General features: G+C 45.1%; 2 protein-coding genes across 6 annotated transcripts in view; one reads left to right on the forward strand and one right to left on the reverse strand.

Moving 5' to 3' along the window:
* On the reverse strand, positions 1 to 23847 carry ATP6V1D (ATPase H+ transporting V1 subunit D). The gene is made up of 9 exons (XM_056545850.1): positions 23658 to 23847; positions 12584 to 12701; positions 10541 to 10620; positions 9804 to 9871; positions 6819 to 6863; positions 6578 to 6681; positions 5489 to 5555; positions 3321 to 3399; positions 1 to 918 (listed from the first exon to the last, which is right to left on the reverse strand). The coding sequence occupies exons 1-9, from the start codon at positions 23696 to 23698 to the stop codon at positions 774 to 776; spliced, it is 747 nt and encodes a 248-aa protein (XP_056401825.1). The 5' UTR covers positions 23699 to 23847; the 3' UTR covers positions 1 to 773.
* Positions 23797 to 26921, forward strand: part of EIF2S1 (eukaryotic translation initiation factor 2 subunit alpha) — a 22537-nt gene continuing 19412 nt past the window's right edge. Inside the window, exon 1 of one of the 5 annotated variants that reach the window (XM_056545848.1) lies at positions 23797 to 23932. Coding sequence is in view for 1 of the 5 variants with exons in the window: in XM_056545845.1 (XP_056401820.1) it covers positions 24054 to 24055 (2 nt within the window). In the remaining 4 variants the exon portion in view is untranslated. The other 4 variants (XM_056545847.1, XM_056545845.1, XM_056545846.1 and 1 more) reach the window with 4 other exon arrangements.

A 26921-nucleotide genomic window follows, 5' to 3' on the forward strand; every position in this document is an offset into this window, starting at 1 on the left:
TTACTGTACACAACTCTACTTTTTACTGACACAATACAGACAATAGCACAATAACTTAAAATTGTTCCGTATTTTAAGGATGGTGGGTGAGGGATTATACATTAAGTTAGCGCTGCAACTAACATGGTACCGAAGACCGATGCTTCTTACGCTGCCGACAGGCTGAATGAAGATGGCGTCAGGTATACATTAAAGGGTTACTCCGGTGAAAAACTATTTTTTTCATATCAAGTGGCTCCAGAAAGTTAAAAAACAGATTTGTAAATTATTCTATAAAAAAAAAAAAAATCTTAATCCTTCCAATATTTATCAGCTGCTGAAGTTGAGTTGTTCTTTTCTGTCTGACCACAGTGCTGACATCTGTCCATTTTAGGAACTGTCCAGAGCAGGAGAGGTTTGCTATGGGGATTTGCTCCTACTCTGGACAGTTCCTGAGACAGACAGAGGTGTCAGCAGAGAGCACTGTTGTCAGACAGAAAAGAACAACTCAACTTCAGCAGCTGATAGGTACTGGAAGGATTACGATTTTTTTTAATAGAAGTCATTTACAAATCTGTTTAACTTTCTGGAGCCAGTTGTTATTCACCAGAGTACCCCTTTAATGTAGGGTCACATGTAGTGTATACGCTGTGTGTTTGATGCATATGCGGATTTCAGCATAGACTTTGCTAGAAGTGAAATATGCCTCAAATAAGCAGCGTATACGCTACGCGTGACCCTACCCTGTGACAATACATTATAATACAACTGGGAGTGTTCTCATCCAGCCTGGACTAGTCAAACAGCAGGTCTTCATCACGATCTTCCGCGAGGAGGTTGACCGGTTCCGATGACCTGGCGTTAGAATTATTCCACTCCTCGCGCTCCTTTTCTGCTTTTTCTTTGATGATTTTCTTCTTCTCCTGGATCTTTTTTAATCTGGTTTAAACAAAAAAAATCAAAAATAAAATTGTAAGCACCAACATGGTCACCTCTATCTGCATATTTTTAGGCCTCCATTTACCATCCAGAAGTCTTAGGACAGGGTTTCCCAATCAGAGTGCCTCCAGCTGTTTCAAAACTATAACTCACAGCATGCCCGGACAGCCAAAGGCTGTCCGGGCATGCTGAGAGTTGTAGTTTTGCAACAGCTGGAGGCACACTGGTTGGGAAACACTGTTCTAAAACTTTTTGGATCTGTACCACCTGACCCTAGTGGCGGTGCCTGGTATTACAGCTCAATCTCACTTGACCATGACAGAGTGGCAGTACCTAGTGCTTACCTGGGTACTGCCCCATACACCTTCAAAAGCTGCCGAATTTTTGTTTGGTTTAACGTTCTCTCTCCCAACTTCTCCATATGCATAAATGTTTAATGGCAAAGCTGCAGCAAAATAGCTCTGGCACTGGCTTATCCCTACCAGAACAATAGGGTCAGGTGGTACAGATCCAAAATGCTCAACCATTCTCTCAGGGGGGCTGCCATACACCTTAGACCAGTGTTTCCCAACCAGGGAGACCCCAGCTGTTGCAAAACTACAACTCCTGGCATGCCTTTGGCAACAGCTGGAGGCTCCCTGTTTGGGAAACTCTGCCTTATGCAGTTAGCCAAGGGAGGCAGGTTTGGTCAACTTTAGTATAAGGTGTATGGGCTGCTTTAGTGAGCTGATTAGTGAAGGTGGCAGTAGTCAGACCCCACCTGATATCTTTTACCCATAGACAGTCTATATCAGCATCACAGATAAGTCTGAAAAGGGGTTTATCCAGGAATAGAAATACAGAGTTAATTTCTTACAAAAACAGCGCCACACCTGTCCTCAGGTTGTGGGTGGAATTACAACTTGGATCCATTCGCCTCAATGGAACTGAGCTGTAATACCACACCCAACCTGAGGACAGAGGTGGTGCTGTTTATGGAAGTTAGCTCTGTGCTATCCCTGCATAAGCCTTTAAACTAAAGCCTTACCATTATGGCGGTTTTGAAGGGGTACTCTGCCTGTAGACATCTTATCCCCTATCCAAAGGATAAGTGATAAGATGTCTGATCGCCGGGGGGGGGGCGCTGCTGGGGACCCCCACGATCTCTGCTGCAGCACCCTAGATATCTGTCCTGGATGACTAGCAATGCAGGGCGGAGCCTTGTGCCGTCACAGCCACGCCCTCTCAATGGGAGGGGGCATGACAGGCGTCACGCCCCCTCCCATAAACTTTCATTGAGGGGGCGTGGCCACGATGGCAAAAGGCTCCGGCGCTGCACCAGACGCTCTAAACTAATGCTGGGTGCAGCAGGGAAATCACGAGGGTCCCCAGTGGCAGGACCCCCACCATCAGACATCTTATGCCCTATTCTTTGGATAGGGGATAAGATGTCTAGGGGATGAGTACCCCTTTAAGGAAGAGCTAGGATGCAATTGTAGCAAATTACAGGTGTTAACAGTATTGCTGTGGCTGCGTACTGCTATATATGAATGGGGTATAAAGGCTTATTCTGATATTATGAAATTGTATTTAAATAAGACTATGACCCCAATATATATATATATATATATATATATATATATATATATATATATATCTATCTCTATCCTACATATAATGTCACAGATTGTACTGGCTTTAGCATGTTTTTTCAAGATTTCCTCCAGACAGGAAGTTGTGTAGTCTTCTCATTGTCAGTGTGGTATTATCTCAGCAGCTTCCTGCCTCCTCCCTCTTTCCCGAGACAACACATCATCCTCTGCCGTCTAAGGAGGCTGGATCTTGTCTCTGAGCTCTAGCCCCGCCCCCTGAGTGATGTCACCACCTCTGACCAGCCCCTACAGCCTAAATCACTGTCATATACACATACATCTGTATTGGGACATTTAGGGAGAATGAGGTGTGTTGACAGCATGCCGCGTGTGCTGAGCAATGCCACATGCAGAGGAGCAGACAGGGAATGAATAGCAGGTACTGCAACCTCACTGATTGTGTGAAACTCTGCTATGAAATGAGATGTTCTTCAACAGCTCTAGGCGGGGAACTAGCAGGAGTGATGTGGAAGGAGAGGACTGTAAAAAAAAAAAAAAAAAAAAAGGGCTGAGGGAAAGCAATGCATTCTAGGAATTGTAGTACTGAGCAACTGGTCAACCAGAAAGTACAGGACTTAGAACCTGAAAACAAATGGATTTTTGGTGGTTTCAGAACTCATATTTATTTTGTACCTGATTTTGTAGTACCCCTTTAGCTTTTCAGTGGATTCAATGCATTGATGATAACACAGTGATCCGAGCGACGTTACAATGTGAAGTCCACAGCAATAAGTGCGGTTATGGATAAAGAGTATTCTAGATATTATTTACCTGTAGAACTCTTCCCTCTCACGCTCATCCAGTTCAGTAATAATGTAGGACAAGGTACGTTCAATTCTAGGTATAATCACTGGGGAGAGAAAAGAACAAATGTCAGTGATGGCCGAACCCACTTCTTCTTTATTCTCTTATAATCGTTGCATAGTCAGATGATCGACTTTTACTAACTCCAACTCATCCACAAAAAGGCAATAAAAACACCCTTAAAGGGGTACTCCGCTGCTCAGCGTTCCGATCGCTGGAGTCGGCAGCTCGTGACGTCATAGCCACGCCCCCACATGACGTCACACCCCACCCCTCAATGCAAGTCTATGGGAGGGGGCGTGACGACTCTCACGCCCCCTCCCATAGACTTGCATTGAGGGGGCGGGGTGTGACATCATGTGGGGGCGGGGCTATGACGTCACAAGCTCCCGGCTCCAGTGTTCGGAACAGTTTGTTCCAAACGCTGAGCAGCGTACTCCGGTATAAGAAAACTTATCCCCTATCCTACTTATCCCCTGCCCCCCTGGCAGTCAGTGGCCAGGGGGCATGTCCGACCGCCACATGACGCGGCAGCTGACACGCCCCTCCAATACATCTCTATGGAAGAGCTAGAGGGCTGCATTCGGCCTGCCATAGAAATGTATTGAGGAAGAGTGTCGTCCGCCGCCTCATGCGATGGTCGAAACGCGCTATTTCGGCAAAGAGCCGAGGGCCCCCGTACAGTAGATCATGGGGGGGCCCCAGCGGTCGGACCCCCCCCCCTGCGATCTAAAACTTATCCCCTATGCTTAGGATAGGGGATAAGTTTGATATCCCGGAGTAATTCTTTAATTAATAAGCAGCAAAAAAAAAAAATCCTTCCTAACCTTCACACCGATAAAAACTATTCCCAGGAGGCTAGTATGAGCAATCGTTAGACTGCTTATACAAAGCAATGTAATACTACAGTATAACGCTGATCCGTTAGATACATCCTGCCATAGGGGGGACTAGCTGTCTAGAAAAGGGAGGACAGCCATCTCAGGAAGTTTCTGAAAATTAAAAAAAAAAAAAAAAAAAAACAAGGGTTGGGCAACTGAAATCCAAAATACTTTTTATTTTCTTATTATTTTATTTTTTTAATCATCTCCCAGACATCATTGGGAGACCCCATACGTTACATTTTTATCTGTAACCGCCACAAAACCGTATGTTTGGCAGAGTTTTGACTAATGTGTCGGGGGCCTTTACTTTACACAACCTTTATAACAAGGCGCCACCTAATAATTTGGTTGCCTTTCTTTGCGCTCTCTCTAGCGCTCCAATGTCTTTTTGTATAAATTGGTGCCTAAAACTGGACTGCGCACTTACGATGTGGTTGCACCGATTCTTTATAAAAGTAAATAAAAAAGTAGAGTGAAACTTTAGTTCTCTACAAGCCATGCCTCTCCTAATATAAGACATCCGATAAAACGCTGGATCCCCAACAGACCCCTTTTAAAAACAATATTTTTTTAAAAATCAACTGGTGCCAGAAAGTTAAACACAGATTTGTAAATTACTTCTATTTAAAAATCTTAATCCTTCCAGTACTTATTAGCTGCTATATATATGCTCCACACGAACGGCTCCGCCCCTCGTGACATCACGGTCCACCCCCTCAATACAAGTCTATGGGAGGGGGCGTGGCGGCCATAACCCCCCCTCCCATAGACTTGCATTAAGGGGGCGGCCCGTGACATCACGAGGGGGCAGGGCCGTGACACCACAATGCTCCAGCCCCTGTAACGCCGGTCATTACGCACAGAGCGAGTTTGCTCTGTGCAGTAATGATAGCGGGGTGCCGCAGCCGAGATCCCGGGGGGCTCCCGCGATCTGACATCTTATCCCCTATCCTTTGGATAGGGGATAAGATGCTAGGGGCGGAGTACCCCTTTAAGGACTCTAAACAATCTCGTTTTTGCACTGTAATTTTTTCCTCCTCATTTTCTAAAAATCATAACACGTTCAATTTTGCACCTACAGACCCACATAAGGTCATGCTGGGAGTTGTAGTTTTGCAACAGCTGGAGGCACCCTGATTGGGAAACAAGGCTCTAAACCAAGTATCTCCCACCAGACTAAAGGATGGACACAGGAAAAAAATAACATTCAGCATCACAACCAGCCCTATGAAGACGTCTTGATGTTCTTACCATGTTCTATGGCGTTAACACGTCGGTTCGTGATTTTAATGGCTTCATCCAATGTGACGAATGAAGTCTGCAAGGTACAGAGAAATAAAGTGGTTACTCACCCAAGTTCTACATCTTTCTAATAGACTTTCCTTTTTTTTTTCCAATTCCTCATCATTTCCAAAATGCTCAATCTTCCCCGGAGAAGTCCCAGCGATACACATAAGTGAACAGGACGGCGGGTACTGTCCAGGGCAGACGACCAGACACATCTGCGCTCAGATTCGAAGTATATACAACCTTATTTGTTTTAGGTATCCATGCTGACACATGGATGAACAATGTGTGCCGCTGGTGTATTAAAGGGGTACTCCGATGGTAAACATTTTTTTTAAATCAACCAGTGCCAGAAAGTTAAACATATTTGTAAATTACTTCTATTTAAAACTTTGTAATCCTTCCAGTACCTATCAGCTGCTGTATGCTCCACAGGAAGTTCTTTTCTTTTTGAATTTCCTTTCTGTCACGACCACAGTGCTCTCTGCTGACACCTCTGTCCATGTCAGGAACTGTCCAGAGTAGGAGAGGTTTGCTATGGGGATTTGGTCCTACTCTGGACAGTTCCTAAAATGGACAGAGGTGTCAGCAGAGAGCACTGTGGTCAGACAGAAAGGAAATTTAAAAAGAAAAGAACTTCCTCTGTAGTATACAGCAGCTGATAAGTACTGGAAGGATTAAGATTTATTTATTTTTATTTTTTTTTAAATAGAAGTAATTTACAAATCTGTTTAACTTTCTGGCACCAGTTGATTAAAAAAATAAATAAATAAATAAATAAATAAATTATATATATATATATATATATATAAAATTTATTTATTATATTGGATAGCCTTTGGCTGTCCAGGCATGCTGGGAGTTGTAGTTTTGCAACATCTGGAGGCACCCTGGTTGGGAAACACTGCTGTATATACATAATGAACTGAAAGCAGACAGCGCTACTTATCATATAGTGGCTGTGCAGGGTTACTGCAGCACAGATCCCATTTGTTCTACACGACTTCAGTCTCCTCTCCAATACCTCCATTTACACTATGTAATGTCCTATACCTGCAATGATGCCAGTTCCACCAATAGCTCCACAGCCTTCGCATAGTTCCTCTTCAGTTTGGCGAGTTGCTCTCCGCCCCGCGCAAGACCAGTTAATTCATAACCTGTTGGATACAAGGAGTGAGAATAGAGCGGGTCACAGAGTAAAGGAGGACTACAAATACCATCAAAGATGTAGAAGATATGTCAGTGTACACAGACAAGACATGGCACAAAATAAGGGTGGAAGTGTTCCACTCACTGTCTCCTCCTTCTTGGTAATGTTCAAAGACAGGTAAGGTGACACCTAGAAGAAGAACAGAGTCAGTCACAATGTCACCTGCTCATCACTATAAGGATGCAGACACACACAGCGTTTTTGGGAAAAGAAATAGTCCCGTACTGTATTGGAAAACATATCCTCTATCCTAAGCATAGGGAATAAGTTTCAGATCTCCCATCTGGGCCCCCGGCAGTCTGCGGGAATGGGGCGTGTTGACCACTGCATGAAGCGGCGGCTGACATGCCGCCTTAATACAACTCTATGGGGGAGAGCCGTAGCGCTGTATTGAGGGGGTGTGTCGGATGTCGCTCCTTGCCGTGGTCGACACGCCCACCTTCCTGCAGACTGCCGGGGGCCCCGTATGGAAGATTACAAGGGGTCCCAACAGTCGGATCTGAAACTTATCCCCTATCCTTAGGATAGGGTATAAGTTTTCCAAAACTAGACTACTCCTTAAAGGGGTACTCCGGTGGAAAACTTTTTTTTTTTTTAAATCAACTGGTGCCAGAAAGTTAAACAGATTTGTAAATTACTTCTATTAAAAAATCTTAATCCTTCCAGTACTTTTTAGCAGCTGTATACTACAGAGGAAAATCTTTCTTTTGTGAATTTCTTTTTTTGTGTTGTCCACAGTGCTCTCTGCTGACACCTGATGCCCGCATCAGGAACTGTCCAGAGCAGGAGAAAATCCCCATAGCAAACCTATGCTGCTCTGGACAGTTCCTGACACGGACAGAGGTGTCAGCAGAGAGCACTGTGGAAAAGACAAAAGAAATTCAAAAATTAAAGAATTTCCTCTGTAGCATACAGCTGCTAATAAGTACTGGAAGGATTAAGATTTTTTAATAGAAGTCATTTACAAATCTGTTTAACTTTCTGGCACCAGTTCATTTAAAAAAATAAATAAATAAATAAAAAAAAAAGTTTTCCACCGGAGTACCCCTTTAAAGTCAGAAGTGGATCCAGTAGGAAGTAGAAGGAAAGACCTTCTTTGATCCATTTCTGGATGTGTTTTAAACAAAAGCTGAACAAAAATACCTGTAGAGTTTTTCTGATTATACCAAAGCATTACCGTCTGTCCATCCTATAAACTCAAATCAATCAATAAAATGTCCCTGATCAGTCTTAGATCAATATTAACCAATCCCCTTGGGGGAAACAGACCCTAAACTAAAGAGCCACCTCTAAAACCTGTTTTTATTATTATCTCCGTTCTCAAATGGGAAATTACCCAGACAACAAATACAAAAGGGGTAAAAATAATGTAATACTGTTAATGCCCACTAAGTGGTGCTGCTGTTCGGCCCCAACCTAGCTCATTCAGAATGATCCACAATATTCTTATTGAAATATTATGAGCGCAATCGGAGTGAAGCTATAGCCAGTGCACTGTCTGTATTAAAACACTGGCTATAGTTTCACTCCTATTGCGCTCCTACAAGTGGTTAAATATCCAGGTTCTGAGTTTTTTCCGATCCTGGACATTGAAAAGAAATGTCAGCATTGGGAGTTGACTGTAATATTTAGCCAATTGCATGAACACATCTTTTCTGCCCCATACCATCCACCGGACCCAACTGTGCATCCATTTCATACATGGTCTGGACACTACCCTGGACGTACAGTTATGGCCATCTGCGGGAAGGCAATTTCTTGATATTGATGAAGAATTTAAGAATAAGCCATCAATAGCGGATCGGTGGGGGGGGTTAACTCCTTGGACGGAACCAATCAGCTGACTGAAAAAGTCACAGTGCTTGGATGAGACCTCTTCATTACCAGGAATAGATTGGACGATTTGTGGCAGCTGTGTCCTGTACTGCAGCTGTGTCCTGTACTGCAGCTGTGTCCTGTACTGCAGCTGTGTCCTATTAAAAGGGAAATGGACAGATCGTTCAACCCCACTAACCCCAATATACAGGTGGGTAGTGTGGGTGATCCTGAGTAAAACTATGTATTCCTCACCCCAATCCATTCGGCCATTCCTGAGAATTGGGCCCAATTTTGCAAAATGCAAATGAACTCTTAACTGCACTGGAGGCGGGTTTGAAGAATATCTGCCCTATAACTCCGCCCCCTAGGTCCCATTCAGGCCAGCCCACTATTCTACATTCACCTCCTTCTCCTTGATAAGCAGGGCAGTGCGAATGGGATCCAGGAGAGGTGCTGATAGCCCTCAGACTCACTTCCAGTGCAGTTAGGAGTTAATTTCCATAATCCAAAATTGGGCTATATCTCAGTCAAATTTGACTAAGAAATTCACAGTTTTACTCAGGATCATCCACTCTAAACACCTGGATATTCGGGTTAGTGGGGTTGATCCATCTGTCAGTTTCCCTTTAACAGGACGGAGCTGCAGTACAGGACGGAGCTGCAGTACAGGACGGAGCTGCAGTACAGGACGGAGCTGCAGTACAGGACGGAGCTGCAGTACAGGACGGAGCTGCAGTACAGGACGGAGCTGCAGTACAGGACGGAGCTGCAGTACAGGACGGAGCTGCAGTACAGGACGGAGCTGCAGTACAGGACGGAGCTGCAGTACAGGACGGAGCTGCAGTACAGGACGGAGCTGCAGTACAGGACGGAGCTGCAGTACAGGACGGAGCTGCAGTACAGGACGGAGCTGCAGTACAGGACGGAGCTGCAGTACAGGACACAGCTGCTAGAAATCGTCCAACTCTATGCCTGGTAATGAAAAGGTATCAGCACTTACCAGAGTGTCGTGGAATCTTTAGTCAGCTGATCAGTGCTGGCGCCAGAAGTTGCCAATGAAAAATATCAAAAACTGGCCCGTCACAAGCCCTCTCTGCCAATGACTGGTTAAAGCTTGGAGATATATACACCTTATCTCGTTGTAAGGGACTGCAGACCAGCACTGAGGCTCCCCCTCCCTCTTATTGATCTAAACCGGTGGTCTCCATAGACTCCAATAATATTATGTATATGATGTCAAGAAGCCGTTACCTGCTACATTGTCCCTCTTTGCTCTCACTTTAACCTGGGCTTTATTCACGTTCTGGATCACCGTTGTACTGTTGAGGAGAAAGACCAGGTTAGTAAGAGGGGCCCAACACACAGTTACCTCTAAGGGGGGGGGGGGGGGGGTTGTAAACTCAAATGTCATCCATGAGATATAAAGCAGCGGTTAAAGGGGTACTCCAGTGGAAAACATTTTTTTTTTAATCATCTGGTGCCAGAAAGTTAAACAGCTTTATAAATTATTTCTATTTAAAAATCTTAGAATACTTAGCACTCCCCATAGCAAACCTCTCCTGCTCTGGACAGTTCCTAAAATGGACAGAGGTGTCAGCAGAGAGCACTGTGGTCAGACAGAAAGGAAATTCAAAAAGAAAAGAACTTCCTGTTGAGCATACAGCAGCTGATAAGTACTGGAAGGAAGAAGATTTTTTTTTAATAGAAGTAATTTACAAATCTGTTTAACTTTCTGGCACCCGTTGATTAAAAATTATAATAATTTCCAGTGGAGTACCCCTTTAATGGCTGCTGTACCCTATACTGTGATCAGACGTGATCCAGCCGCTTACCTCTTCACATGCTGCATATGCCCCATAGGATAGCGGTTCATATACTCAGCCCATGTGAGGCGAATGTCCATCCTAGGACCCCTCCCGCCCCCCTCCAGGCCTCTCTGGCCATACATCTTGGGTATCTCGTCACAAATGGAAAAATACCCGGCTCACCTGAAATCTCCTGCTGTGAATTTGGCTTCAGCGAGTGAGAAGGCGGCTTCCCTCATAACCTCTCCCATCAGCATCTTGGTCTGAAACGCAAGTCGGAGAGAAAAGTGGTCACCTAAAAAGTTTTTATCAATATATACCATCCTAGAGGTAACACTCCTACTAAAAGGGTCATCTGGACACATAATAAAAATAAAATAAAAACACTATATATTGCTGGGGGGGGGGGGGGGGGGGCTGAAAAAAAACCCCAACAAGACATCCCCCCGAGGCTCCTGCTGCAGAACGCCCCTGGTCTCCAGAATGGTGCCCAAATCTCTCAACACGCCCCTCCATGCATCCTCTATGGGAGTGAGGGAGGTACCAGAGTACAGCGCACGTGTATTTTCGGTGCTTCCAAAGAGAAAGCATGAAGGGGATGCGCATTCCAGGGAGTGGACCAGTTGTCCATAGCAACCAATCAGATCATTTCTTTCATTTTTGAAAAGGCCTCTGAGAAATATAAAAGAAGTGATCTGATTGGTTGCTATGGGCAACTGGTCATCTTTTCCTCTGCACAGGTTTTAATAAATCTCCCCCTAAGTGTCTGATCCTTGCGTTCGGACCCCGCTGCGATCTCCCCCTGCATCCTGGAATCAGCACGCGCTCTATTCATTTTTACGGGAGCGCCAAAGAGGCTCAAGTACAGCATTCGTGTCTCTTTAGCGCCCCCTAGATAATGAATGGAGTTCGTGCTGATCCCAGCACCTGTTCCCGTCAGAGAGCCGGGGCCCCTGCAGAAGATTGTGGGGGTCACAACTGTCGGACCCACCGAGACTGGACACATAGCGGGAGATTTATCAAAACCTGTCCAGAGCCGTCTCCATAGGCATCAACGCATTTCTAAGAGAATTCCGCAAAAAGAATTGTTAAGTGAATTCTTTCTGCGGAGGCCAGAATCAGAATTTCCGCCAGGGAAATTTCGCAGCAAAATCCCATTTGAAAAGAATGGGAGTCTGCTTCAATGGAATTTACAAATGTAATTTTTCCATCGTATTCTGCTCGGAAATTCCGCCGTGTGAATAGGGGCTTAAAGGGGATATCCAGGAAAAGAAAAACTGTGCCATACCTGTCCTCAGGTTGTGTGTGGTATTACAATTTGGCTTCATTAAAAGGGTACGCCGGTGGAAAACTTTATTTTTATTTTTTTTAAACTGGTGCCAGAAAGTTAAACAGATTTGTAAATTACTTCTATTAAAAAATCATAATCCTTCCAGTACTTATTAGCTGCTAAATACTACAGTGGACATTATTTTCTTTTTGGAACACAGAGCTCTCTGCTGACATCACGAGCACAGTGCTCTCTGCTGACATCTCTGTCCATTTTAGGAATTGTCAAGAGCATCTTATGTTTTTTATGGGGATTTTCTCCTACTCTGGACTCTGTCAGCAAAGAGCACTGTAGTCATGATGTCAGAAGAGAGCTCTGTGTTCCAAAAAGAAAATAATTTCCTCTGTAGTATTCAGCAGCTAATAAGTACTGGAAGGATTAAGATTTTTTTTAATAGAAGCAATTTACAAATCTGTTAAACTTTCAGGCACCAGTTTATAAAAAATTAAAAAAAATAAAAAAAAAAAAAGTTTTCCACCCTTTAAAGCGGAACTGTAGTGGAATATAACTTAGGAGATAAGTTATAGATTGCGGGGGTCTGACTGATGGTGCCCTCCCGCGATCTCCTGTACGGGAGACGGAGTGTTTCCCGCTGTGTCAAGGGGGGAAGGAACGCCCCCTCTCATACAGGAGATCGCGGGGGTCCCAGTGGTCGGACCCCCCGCGATCTATAACTTATTCCCTATCCTTCGGATAGGGGATAAGTTATATTCCACTACAGTTCTCCTTTAACTGCAAAAGGAACTGAGCTGCAATACCACAAACAACCTGAGGACGGGGTGGCGCTGTTTTTGGAAGAAATCATCTCTCTTATTCTAATCCTGGATAACTCCTTGTAAAGGGGCAGCTAGTGATTACAGAAGGCCAAAAAGCCAGTGACACACGGCAGATCTCACCTCTATAATTTTCCTAAGGATCTGTCGGAAGCGCATGGTTAAGGCATCGGACTTCTTCTTCAGCAGGTTGCGTCCGGTTTGGGCCCCTTTCAAACGAGCTTTCATGATGGTCTGAGCCCTACAGAAAACGTGAAGGGAAAAAAAATAAAAAAATAAAATATAGGAAACATTTCCTGAACGTGTCGACATTTGTAGCAAATAATCCAAACTGAAATTCTGTTTAGTAGGAACAAAACTACAACTCCCAGCATGCCTCTAGGGAATAACACAGAGGTCTTCACTATCCTAAGTTGCCTGTATGCCTAACATAGCTTTCAAATCAGTGGTCTGCAAGCTGCGGACCTCCAGATGTTGCAAAACTACAACTTCCAGCATGCCCGGACAGCCGTTGGCTGTCCAGGCATGCTGGGAGTTGTAGTTTAGCAACATCTGGAGGTCCGCAGCTTGGAGACCACCGCCCTAGGGGTTATGCTGGGAGTTGTAGTTTTGCAACAGCTGGAGGTACCCAGGTTGGGAAACACAGGTCTAGATATACATTTCTAGTTTTCCAAAAATAGAAATCGTATGAACACGACGGATGTACAAATTGTGACGCAACTTCTTCCCTATGAATGTACACAGGGCTCAAGTCCAGTAGGAACTCATGGGAACGGAGTTCCTGCACTTTTTTCACAGCAGGAACACCGTTCCCATAAGCAGGAGTCCTGCAGGACCAGCCCTTAAAGGGGTACTCCGCCCCTAGACATCTTATCCCCCTATCCAAAGGATAAAGGATAAGATGTCTGATAGCGGGGGTCCCGCTGCGGCACCCTAGACATCCGGCGCACAGAGCGAACTTTGCTCCGTGCCGGATGACTGGTGAAGTGGGGCAGAGGCTCGTGACTTCACAGTAATGCCCCCTTAATGCAAGTCTATGGGCCGTCGCGTCCCCTCCCATAGACTTGCATTGAGGGGCTGTGACCTGACATCACGAGCCTCCGGCGCTGCACCCAACGCTCTAAACGAAAGCCGGGAGCAGCAGGAAGAATGTGGGGGGTCCCCAGCGGCGGGACCCCTGGAATAAGACATCGTATCCCCTATCCTTTGGATAGTGTTTAAGATGTCTAGTGCCCCTTTAAGTGGAAATCTTGGGTAAGTTCCCACACTTTTTTCCCCCAAGACTTGACCCCTGAATGTACACAAAAACGATATACGATTTTTTTATTTTTTTATTTTTTAATGGACAATAATGTATAAAAATATCATATATTCCTTTTTTTTTTTTTTAGTGTACGATTTTAGGCCTTCTGTTTTAACAATACGTCTGAAAGAGGCAAAAATGGTGACGTGGCCTAGTAACTCCGCTTTCTAACTGACCGCATAAAATTCAACCGCGTATTTTAGGTGTGCTTTTTCGGCTATAGTGGACAAAAATTGCAGCAGTAAAATAAAAAGACTTTTTTGGGACAATTACAGGGCTTTTTTTTTTTTTTAAAGAAAATAAATAAAAATAAGGCAGAATCTTCATGTAATGGAGGGACTGAGTCTCATGACTACACGGAGAGGCACTTCCTACATCGTAGTTCCTCAATCGGACAGGACTGATTGAAGTACAAAGGGGAGATTTATCCAAACCTGTGCTGAGGAAATGTGGACCAGTTGCCCATAGCAACCAATCAGATCGCTTCTTTCATTTTTCAGAGGACTTTTCAAAAATGAAAGAAGGAATCTGATTGGTTGCTATGGGCAGCTGGTCGACTTTTCCTCTGAACAGGTTTTGATAAATCTCCCCCTTTAAATGCCAAGCATCTGCCATGCTGATACACGGGGGATGGAGGAAGACATTTTTTAGGAGTGTTCTATACAATGCAGAAGCGGTTCCATGGCAACCAATCATGTCGCTGCAAAAAATAAATAAATAAATTGAATCGCGATTTTGGCAATATGCCGTGATGGGGGGGGGGGGGGGGGGTGTGAAAGTAGATGGATGTGAAGTGGAGGAGATTGGACATGAAATTGGGGGATTTCCCCATTTATTTATTATATCACATCACATATCGAAATCGCAATATTTAGGCCCATAATCGCAATCGCACATTTTCCCCATATCATGCAGCCCTAAGATATATGTATGCATATATATATATATAAATATAATCTACACACACACATACAGACACACACAATGTGACCATGTTGGACTGAAATCAGCCGGGTGCCGCCAGGTATGGAGCGGGCTCACCAGGGGCCGCCGCTAATAGCTGATCACCATGGGCAACTATTAACCCTTTAAAAGCTAAAGTGTAAAAATTAAAAAAAATAAGTAAAAAATCTAATACAGTTTTTTTTAGAACAAGGTCCCCAGTCTGAAGACTTAGAGGCAAAACAAGTGGTATATGGTTTTCTAAAAAATGTCCGCACAGTAGTATATGTTGGACTGCCAATTGGTGTGCGTCAGTACACGGAAGGTTATGCCATATTCACATTGAGAAAGAGGTTGCCACCTCAAAACGAGTCTGTGCCTTTGGTCATTAAAAGGACCTAAAATACCATCTGCTTGGACTAAGTCCCTCTTCAGTGGATCGCACCGGGTACCCGGATTTTTTCCACTCACCTACCCATACTGCAACATTCGGCCCGGAGGATCCGTGACGCCGACTAACGGGAGGCAGCACCACCGAGACCTATACCTAAATGCGCTAAAAGTTGTTGTGTCTTGGAAAACACAACAACCAAAAGGTGAGCAGTTTATTCATTGCAATAACACTCGCATCACCATACAACACTACTCTACGGGAAGCTCTGCCTATCTTTTCTGCCTACAGCCCTCCTCAGTACACCGATGGCAGACCTGTCAGGGCCGTCTGTCGATGGCTTACACCCCCTTCCCATAGACAAAGCACGGATGCTCGAACACGGCGAACGTCCATGTCGACGGGGAGGTCGGGAGAGATAAATGAAACATATGGGCAGTAAAGAACTCTGACCCCACAGTGAGAAGAAAAAAAACATTGGGGGGGGGGGGGCATTTATCAAATCCTGCGCAGAGGAAGAGTGGTGCAGTTGCCCATAGCAACCAATCAGCTTGCTTCTTTCATTTTTAAAGAGGCCTGTGAAAAATGAAAGATGCGATCTGATTGGTTGCTATGGGCAACTTCACTACTCTTCCTCTACACAGGTTTTGATAAATCTCCCCCATTATCCGGTAATTTTACCACATACATTAAAGGGAATGAGCTTGGAGGGTCACTTGATTCCTTATATAGCTCCCTCTTAAAGTGGTGCTCTGTGGAATCAAACGTATCCCCCATCAACAGGATGGAGGGTGGGTAATGATGATGGGTAAGTAGCCTGGTCCCATACAGGAAAATTCCGAACGGGTTGGGGGGAAATTGGTGGATCAAGCAATCGAAACCCTTCTATCCTATGGATAAGTTCAGTTCCCTTCACCCCTTTAAAGAGCGTTTATTAGGATAGTTCCTGAATAATGACTACATACAGTGTGTATAGACGCCGACCCAGTTACAAGAAGAACGTGACAGGCTCCATACATGGTTTCTAGTAAAATACTCTAATTCTTATGACAAAGAAAGCATTGTCTGGCTTCTCGAAAACATTAGGGATTACTTGTTCTACATGGAATCCTGTGCTGCTATGTGCGGCACAAATCTTATTTAACCCCTTAAGGACTCAGGGTTTTTCAGTTTTTGCACTTTCGTTTTTTCCTCCTTACCTTTTAAAAATCATAACCCTTTCAATTTTCCACCTAAAAATCGATATTATGGCTTATTTTTTGCGTCGCCAATTCTACTTTGCAGTGACATTAGTCATTTTACCCAAAAATGCACGGCGAAACGGAGAAAAAAATCATTGTGTGACAAAATCGAAAAAAAAAACGCCATTTTGTAACTTTTGGGGGCTTCCGTTTCTACGCAGTGCATATTTCGGTAAAAATTACACCTTATCATTATTCTGTAGGTCCATACGGTTAAAATGATACCCTACTTATATGGGTTTGATTTTGTCGCACTTCTGGAAAAAATCATAACTACATGCAGGAAAATTTATACGTTTAAAAATGTCATCTTCTGACCCCTATAAGTTTTTTATTTTTCCATGTACAGTGCGGTATGAGGACTCATTTTTTGCACCGTGATCTGAAGTTTTTATCGGTATGATTTTTGTTTTGATCGGACTTTTTGATCACTTTTTATTCATTTTTTTAATGGTATAAAAAGTGACCAAAATACGCTTTTTTGGACTTTGGAATTTTTTTGCGCGCACGACATTGACCGTACGGTTTAATTAATTATATATTTTTATAGTTCGGACATTTACGCACGCGGCGATACCACATATGTTTATTATTTTTTTTTTTTTTACACTGTTTTATTTTTTTTATGGGAAAAGGGGGGTGATTCAAACTTTTATTAGGGAAGGGGTTAAATGACCTTTATTAACACTTTTTTTTTTAAATTTTTTTTGCAGTGTTATAGGTCCCATAGGGACCTATAACACTGCACACACTGATCTCCTATGCTGATCACTGGCGTGTATTAACACGCCTGTGATCAGCATTATCGGCGCTTGACTGCTCCTGCCTGGATATCAGGCACGGAGCAGTCATTCGTCGATCGGACACCGAGGAGGCAGGTGAGGGCCCTCCCGGTGTCCGATCAGCTGTTCGGGACGCCGCAATTTCACCGCGGCGGTCCCGAACAGCCCGACTGAGCAGCCGGAATACTTTCAGTTTCACTTTAGAAGCGGCGGTCTAAAGGCTTCTAAAGGGTTAATACCGCACATCGCCGTGATCGGCCATGTGTGGTATTAGCCGCGGGTCCCGGGACCGAAGCGATATGATGCAGGATCGCGGCGCGATCCCGTTTCATATCGCGGGAGCCGGCGCAGGACGTAAATATACGTCCTGCGTCGTTAAGGGGTTAAAGGAGTACTCCGGAGCGCTGGTACTTAAAAAAAAAAAAAAAAGTTTACCTCATCTGATAGCTCTTTCAAAGACCTTTCCAACGATACCTCATTTGTCAAATTTGGCCCAGCCATTCCCTTGTAATTGCCCCCTGTAGCAGTAAGCAGCCATGTCATAAAGACTACATTTCCCATGACTCCCTGCGCCGGCTTCCTGTTAGCTGCTGCTCTCTCCCCCTCCTCTCCCCCCCAGGAAATTATAATAAATTATAATAAAGTGACACCCACAGCTCCTTCCCTCCTTCCATGTGCCCACTAGCGCAGCGTTTCCCAACTAGGGTGCCTCCAGCTGTTGCAAAACTACAACTCCCAGCATGCCCGGACAGCCGAAGGCTGTCCGGGCATGCTGGGAATTGTAGTTTAGCAACAGCTGGAGACACCCTGGTTGTGAAACATTGACATAACCCTTGTGCACTACTACAAAAATGTGCCCATCTGCGCCAAATACCTGAGATCATGTACGGTGCCACGCCCCTAATAAAGCCGATACATTTTTGGGAATATTACCATGTGGATGTGAATAGATGCGGAGAGAGATTTTTATTTTAGAAATAAATCGAATTTTTAACAGAATTTTGAAAGAAAAAAAAAAAAATAATAATTTTCCCCCAAATACCTGGCGTTCTAAACTTGCTAAAATCTCCTATAAGCATGGACCGGTCACCGAAAGAGTTAATGTACGGCAGAACTCACCTGTGCCCGGCAGTGGATAGGTCAGAACCCTCAGGTTAACCGTTTCAGTGCTGGATGAAGAGGATACGATCCGTCTGTCTGGTCGCAAATAGCGTAGGGCTAACGTAGGCAGCGATAGGAGCTATTTGCGTAGTACTGCGCATGCGCAGAATAAATTAACTTTGGGGGAGTAGCCGACTCCGGGCTGGGAGGCCGGCGCGGCCCGCAGTGACTCATGGGAGCGATGAGTCACCGGGCTAAGGCTGGGTTCACACTACGTTTTCTCCCATACGGGAGCGCATACGGCAGGGGGGAGCTAAAAGCTCGCGCTCCCGTATGTCACCGTATGCGCTCCCGTATGTCATTCATTTCAATGAGCCGACCGGAGTGAAACGTTCGGTCCGGTCGGCTCATTTTTGCGCCGTATGCGCTTTTACAACCGGACCTAAAACCGTGGTTGACCACAGTTTTAGGTCCGGTTGTAAAAGCGCATACGGCGCAAAAATGAGCCGACCGGACCGAACGTTTCACTCTGGCCGGCTCATTGAAATGAATGACATACGGGAGCGCATACGGTAACATACGGGAGCACGAGCTTTTAGCTCCCCCCTGCCGTATGCGCTCCCGTATGGGAGAAAACGTAGTGTGAACCCAGCCTAAGATGGCGCCGGTGCAGAAGAAACAGCGGTCGAGCGTCATAGATTGAAGAAAAAGGAGCCAGCTTCCGTTAGAAGGAGAAATGCGGGAGAAGACCGGGAAAAGAGCGATATGGATAAGGTAAGTAGTTTACAATGTTATATAACTTTGCTTTAGGGTTAGTTTACCATAAAAAAAAAAAAAATAGCATCGGAGTACTCCTTTAAAGTGTATCTGTCACTTTAAAAGACTTTTGACATGTCCTAAAAGATCTGTCGGGGTCTGAGAGTTTAGACCCCGACCAATTGTTATAAGAAGCAGGTAGAGATGAGCGAACTTACAGTAAATTCGATTCGTCACAAACTTCTCGGCTCGGCAGTTGATGACTTTTCCTGCATAAATTAGTTCAGCTTTCCAGTGCTCCCGTGGGCTGGAAAAGGTGGATACAGTCCTAGGAGACTCTTTCCTAGGAATGTATCCACCTTTTCCAGACCACCGGAGCACCGGAAAGCTGAACTAATTTATGCAGGAAAAGTCATCAACTGCCGAGCCGAGAAGTTCGTGACGAATCGAATTTACTGTAAGTTCGCTCATCTGTAGAAGCAGGGAGAAAAGTGCAGCCGACAGGACAGTTCCATAGACTTACAATGTAAGTTTGTCTCTTCTCTCAGCTAGTTCTAGCTATTGGTCTCAGTCTGAATACTCAGACCCCGACCGATCAAAACATTTCCAAATTTTTTATTTTTTTATTTATTTTTTATTTTTTAAGTGACAGTGCCCCCTCACATAGGCTTGCAATGAGGGGTGCGGAGCGTGACGTCACACGGGGGCGTGGGCCGTGACATCACAATGCTCCGGCCCCCGTGATCGCCAGTAATCAATCAGACCTGGAGTAAAAACGTGCTCTGAGGACTGATTATAACGGGGTGCTGCGTGCAAGATCACGGGGGTCCCCATCAGGGGGATAAGATGTCTTAGCGCCAAAGTACCCCATTAAGGGTATGTTCACACTGCGGAATTCCCGCCGCATTCCGCGAGTAGAATTCCGCGCTGTGAACATTATCATCAGTGTGAATGGTTCTTCCGTGAGACCTGTTCACACTGCGGAATTTTAGCGGCGGACAAATCCACCGGTGAAATTGTTCAGCGCAAAGAAAGAACAAGTTCATTCTTTGCGCGGAATTGCACGAGTACTGCGTAGACGTCAATGGTGACGACGCAGTCCCCCGCGGTTACACCGCCGCCTGACGGAATCTCTGCTCGTGGAATTCCGCGACCTTGAGAAAGGTCTCATTGTGCAGACCGAAACGTAGCACTTGTAACTGGATGGGTGAATAAATACATTTTTTGCCACATTGGAGTTCCGCTTCTTCTTTGGATTTATAATATATTATTAAATTTTTTTTTTGTTTGTTTATTTTGAAACTCAATATCCCTAATAAAACTAGAAAGTAAATAATAATAATAATTAATACATTTAACTAATTAATTAAGGCCTGATCAGGAATTCATCTTTTGCACAAACTTTGGACTCCTGTTGGCCTGGCAGAAGTCCAAAATCAGGAAATGCAGTCTGGAATGCTGGGGGGGGGGGGGGATGTGTGCAGCCTTAGCCAATTAGAGCTCATCTCACACTGAACTGCTCTGGACTGTGTGTAGCAGAGTGAGGGAGGAAGTTCTCCCCTGTATGGCTTCAGATGATGTCACGCCTGCTGGGGAACGCCCCTTCCCAGTCTGTGAATCTGACTGAGACTGAGCAGAAAATACAGAGCAATATCAATATATACAGCAAAAAAAAAAATTATAAAAATAAAGGCAGGGGGTGGTTTTTTATCATGATGGGGGCAGTGAACTGGGTACTCTTTAAGATAAAGTCCTGATCAGGCATGCAGGTATTTTTCTCGGACGAAATCCCATTGCAGTCTTCACCCCGTGGTCTTCAGGTGTAGTGCCCCCTTTAGGCAGGATCACGTGTCTTTGTGTTTATCCTGTATACTACATAGGAATGTGATGATCCACCATGAGCCGGTTCGTGCTGTTCTCTCCTGACCGTCATGTCCCCCTGCGCCCGGACGGATCCGGCTCAGCCATGAGCTTTGTTTGCTGTACACACATCTTCTGTTTACTGTGACATTACCCTGCGCACCAGCCTCGTTGTGCCTCCAGGAAAGGCGTCTGTCAAGACCCATGGGGGACACCCACCGCCCGAGCAGACTGCAGAGGTAACATTTACTATGTTATCCTACAGAAAAACAGCCCTCCCAGCACTGTGCCCGATATTTTAAGTAAAAACTGAAGATTTTCATTTTAAAAAGGTGAATTTTTGTTCTCAAATTCGCTACATATGCAAACAATGCCATTTCACCGCCCCCTACAGGAGGATTGCAGAAATTGCAATTGCGTGAAAAAAATAAAAATAAACACGAAAGCAGGAACTGTGTGTATCGATAAACCGAAATATCTAGGGTCTCCAATAGCTGGTGAAATACAGTGTCCTCCGACTGCTGCAGAACATCTTAATGTCATAATGGCGGCACAGGACATGATGGGAGTTGTAGTGGTGCAACAGCTGGAGTTGACAATGTTCTTTTATGGCAGTGGTCTCAAACTGTAGATCTCCAGCTGTTGCAAAACTACAACTCCCAGCATGCCCGGACAGCCAACGGCTGTCAGAGCATGCTGGGAGTTGTAGTTTTGCAACACCTGTAGGTCTACAGTTTGGAGACCACTGCTCTATGGGATTATGTTGAAAATTAGAACTGATATCTTCCAATAAACAGCGCCACCCCTGTCCTCAGGTTGCCTGTGGTATTACAAGTTGTTTGCATTCAATTCACTGGAACTGAGCTGCAATACCACACACTACCTGAGGACAGGGGTGGCGCTGTTTTAAAAAAAAATAATAATAATTATAATAATAATAATAATAAGATGTTTTTCTAATGTTAGATGACTTATTTAAGACCAGAGGTCGGAAAATGTTATAATCTGAAGTTTTACGGAAAAAGGAAGAAGGAGGAGGAAGACGATTATAAGGAGGGATATGAGGGTTGTTGCTTTAGGACTGTCCAAACACAGAGGAAGACCCTGCAGGAAAGATTTAGAGGGGGCTGCAACCCCTATCATGGAGACACGCAGCATATTACAATGTACGACCATCCCAGGAAACTCCAATTCAATGGGTGTCCATTCTGCCCCCTCTGGTGGTCCTGAGCAGTAAGCCGTGAAGACCACCCCATTGACCTCTGAAACATAACCTTAAAGGGGTTATGCAGGAAAAAAAAAAACTATATATATCTCAACTTGCTCCGGAAAGTTAAACAGATTTGTAAATTACTAATTACTATAAAAAAAAAAAATCTTAATCCTTTCAGTACTTATGAGCTGCTGAAGTTGAGTTGCTCTTTTCTAAGTGTTCTCTGATGATGCCTGTATTTTCCAGGAATACCCCTTCAACAGCAGTGTTTCCCAACATGTCTTTCTCTGGTTTGTTGCAAAACTACAACTCCCAGCATGCCCTGACAGCCTTCGGCTGTCAGGGCATGCTGGGAGTTGTAGTCTTGCAACAACAGGAAAGTCACAGGATGACTCTGTGATGTTTTTTTTTTTTTATCAATACGTATAATACAAGGGTTAGAATGCGAATCGCCGCTCCACTAACGCGATATAGAGTGAATGCTGGACGTGGTGGGGCATGCTGGGAGTTGTAGTTTTGCAACAGGTTGGGAAACCCTGGTAATATGTAGCTGATCGATACGTATCCAAGGGTTAGTATAGGCATTGCTGCTCCATTTACTCACTATAGCTCATAGGCTTGACTGTCTTCGGCTGTCAGGGCATGCTGGGAGTTGTAGTTTTGCAACAAATTGGGGAACTGGTATAATAGGTGATATGTATCTGATCAATTTGTGTCCAAAACAAGGGTTAGGGTGCGCACTGGCGCTCTGTTCCCTCACTACAGCGCATAGGCTTCACCGTCTTTGGCTGTCAGGCCATGCTGGGAGTTGTAGTTTTGCGCATATACTTCACCGTCTTTGGCTGTCAGGGCATGCTGGGAGTTGTAGTTTTGCGTATAGGCTTCCCCGTCTTTGGCTGTCAGGCCATGCTGGGAGTTGTAGTTTTGTGCATAGGCTTCAACGTCTTTGGCTGTCAGGGCATGCTGGGAGTTGTAGTTTTGTGCATAGGCTTCACCGTCTTTGGCTGTCAGGGCATGCTGGGAGTTGTAGTTTTGCGTATAGGCTTCCCCGTCTTTGGCTGTCAGGCCATGCTGGGAGTTGTAGTTTTGTGCATAGGCTTCAACGTCTTTGGCTGTCAGGGCATGCTGGGAGTTGTAGTTTTGTGCATAGGCTTCACCGTCATTGGCTGTCAGGGCATGCTGGGAGTTGTAGTTTTGTGCATAGGCTTCACCGTCTTTGGCTGTCAGGGCATGCTGGGAGTTGTAGTTTTGTGCATATGCTTCAACGTCTTTGGCTGTCAGGGCATGCTGGGAGTTGTAGTTTTGTGCATAGGCTTCACAGTCTTTGGTGGGCAGGGCATGCTGGGAGTTGTAGTTTTGCAACACATCCATACACATAGAAAACAATGGTCATACACATAGAACCCCCCACACACTTATTCATGATCAATGATCTTCCCCTTTAATTTGACAGGATGGAGGAGCCTTATGAATCCCCCTTTAAGCCCCTATCAATAATAAGCTAATTCCCCCCTGTGATCGTATTACTGCTCTATATATATATATATATATATATATATATATATATATATATATATATATATATATATATATCGCGTCTCTACTTACATCCGGGAGGGAAACACCTCGATCCTGTCTTTGCCCGACATCTTGTCTCCTGAACCGCTTCAGCCGTCTCTGCTGTCACCGGGGTAGTCACAGTGCACGAGCTCTGGGTCATGTGACGTGGTGCGGCAGAAGGGGGCAGGCCAGTCACATGACTTTTCATGATCGCGCAGGAGCAGTAACATCGCATGACGTAGAACTGAGGGGGAAAGAGAAAAAAAAAATCAGGACCCGTCACGTGACATCTTCACCTTCTCGTGGGCGCGCTACAGCGTCACGTGAGAACGTCCATAACAGCGGGGGCGGGAATCTATGCCCAGTCACGTGACATCTCGTCGCAGTCTGAAACCGCTCAAACTGCAGCGACATCGACTTCTTTTCAAACCGCCTCCCATTACAATGTGTCTTATGTGCTTCATTAGCGATTTTTTACGCTCGTAACGTTATTTCGGATTCACGCTCATTTTTGCTTACTTCTTCTTCCTATAACCCAGTCTGGGGCCCAACTGAGCTTCACAATGTGTAAAATAAAGTTTATTTTTTATTTTTTTTTACCACAGACAATAATTTAGGCGTTATTTACCACAACCAAGATGGCCGCCATAGTCATTGACTGAAAGTACCGTTCTGTACTCCTCCCGTCTCTATGGTTCCGCTTTGTGGCAGTGACGCATGCGCGGTAGTGGCTTGCCGGGGACGCATGCTGATGAAATAGTGCGGCGTGTGCTACAGGAAGGCACCAGGGGCCCAGACACCGATCTGATAGCGGAGATCCGGGAAACGGCCGATAGGACAAGTAGGTTTTTCGGTTTCCGGGTTGGCTGTGCCCCAAGGACGTGAGGTGCCCTGTAATGGAAGTGACCCACCCTGAGGGGCTGGTATAGAAGCTGACACCGGCCTGCTGCCCTGCACCATGTATAGACTAGTCATACACCCATACATTGTGTAGTATGGCTCCTCACGAGTATATACATGACTCCTCACGAGTATATACACCCTGGGCTCCTGCGTGTATATATTTATATAGAACTGGTCACGTGGTATAACAATTAGGGGGGGTCCCTAACAGTATCAAGCACAATGAACCCTAACTTCCTCCACTCCATAGAAATGAATGGGACAGGCTGGTGATGCAAACGTGATGTCATCATGTGCACATGTGACGTCATCACCTGCCCTTTAGTAATAGCACGAAATGCAACAATCTTGATGTATTTACTTTTTTTTTTAATTTTAATTATTGCCAAATTTTAAGCGAGATCTCCCAAACATGGCAGGAGATGTCACCCTTGTTTCGGCATGTAGGGCTGTGACGTCATGTTTCTGTTGGGCGATGCAACGTAATATCCCCATAACCATTGTGCCGCCAACTGTTGCAAAACTACAATTCCCAGCATGCCCGGACAGCCGTTGGCTGTCCGGGCATGCTGGGAGTTGTAGTTTTGCAGCAGCTGGAGGCATTCTGATCGGGAAACAGTGCATTCGTTTGTATGTTTCTAGACCGGGGGCTCCACAAATCCCAGGCGCCAGGTTGACTTAGAATAGGCAGAAAAATGAAAATACGTTTCTCTGAAGAAGGCGCTGGTTTCCAGAATTTTTGACAATTACTTTATTTGCAATGCGTTTCGATCCCGGGCAGGGATCTTCGTCAGGCGTCTGACGAAGATCCCTGCCCGGGATCGAAACGCGTTGGAAATAAAGTAGTAATTGTCAAAAATTCTGGGAACCAGCGCCTTCTTCAGAGGAACGTATTTTCATTTTTCTGCCTATCTACCTCCACTGGTCCGACTGACGTCACACCGTGAAGTTCCTCATGGCAGCGATCCCGACGTTCTCTTTCTCTCTCTCTTTCTCTCTTTCTCTCTCTCTTTCTCTCTTTCTCTCTCTCTTTCTCTCTCTCTCTTTCTCTTTCTCTCTCTCTTTCTCTCCAGACGCTACTGTAGGTGTTTGTGCTCTGAGCGCAACACCTAAGGGTAAGAACCCATCTTTACTCTTACTCCTGGTACTTGTGGACAACGGTCTTCACTAGGGGCGCACCTCTTGTCCTTTTTTTTTTTTTCTATATACTAGGTTGACTTAGAATTTAACACATTAAAGAGGCACTGTCACTGTGAAAACTTTTTATAGTCTGTAGTACTACTGATAAGATTACGTTTTTTAAATATATGTTTATTAAAAAAGTCAACTTTTCAAAAAAAAATCAAACATGGACATAGGGGGTCATCTATCTTTATGCAGGCAGACTACTCTGGATTTTGCAGCATACTGGATACCGGCCGTAAAACATGTTGGTATCCAGTATAGGAGATCACATTGCACCATTACAGCCTTCAGCTGTTCCTAAACTACAACTCGCATGATGGGAGTTGTAGTTTTGAATGTACGGGTAGGGTACATTCAGACGAGCAGATTTACAGCGCGTATGTTGCTGCGGATCCGCCGCTGAAGGACCGCTGTATGCTGCCTCTACATGTGCCTGAGTATACTGTGCATGCGCGCAGCGGCTCGCACATCGTAGTGTATCTGCTCATAGCGGCGTATTGACGGAACGGCAATACGCACCTACGAGCAGACACACTGTTATGTGCGAGTCGCTGCGCGCAGGCGCAGTATACTCTCACATCGCGGCAGCTCTCGGCCTAGCTCACAGCAGGGGGAGCGGCCACAATGTGTGAGAGTACACCGCGCATGCGCGGCGACTCACATCGCTTCGGTGTGTCTGCACGTAGCGGTGTATTGCTGCTCCGAGCAGGCACATGTCAAGGTAGCATACAGAGGTCCTTCAGCGGCGGATCAGCAGCGTAAAATACACTGTAAATCCGCTCGTCTGAACGTACCCTTAGAGCTGTGTATTCTCCAGCTCTACAAAGGCTGTCCGGGCATGCTGGGAGTTGTAGTTTTGCAACAGCTAACGGCGACACTGCTCTAACACAGTGCCTTATAAACACTGTAGCTTCAGCTGTTGCAAAACTACAACTCCCAGCATGCTCGAAAAGCCAAAGCTTTCTGACTCCTGAATGACAAAGAAGCTGATCAGACATTCAGGGGTCTGTGAAAGCTGAATGACACTCATAGTGACAGCTATGTTGATTAGCATCCAGCTGTACTAGGAACAGATAGAAATGTATGAAAAAAAACTACTGTACAGTGATTTGCAGACTGCCAGGCTGCTCCCAGACTCAGAGCAGATGAGTCATCACAGTGAGGGAGAGAGATGGACACGCCCCCTCAGAATGAAAGAACAAAAAGCAAGTGAGCTACATGTAG

The sequence above is a fragment of the Hyla sarda genome, chromosome 11, assembly GCF_029499605.1.
Source record: "Hyla sarda isolate aHylSar1 chromosome 11, aHylSar1.hap1, whole genome shotgun sequence".
Classification (NCBI taxonomy): domain Eukaryota; kingdom Metazoa; phylum Chordata; class Amphibia; order Anura; family Hylidae; genus Hyla; species Hyla sarda.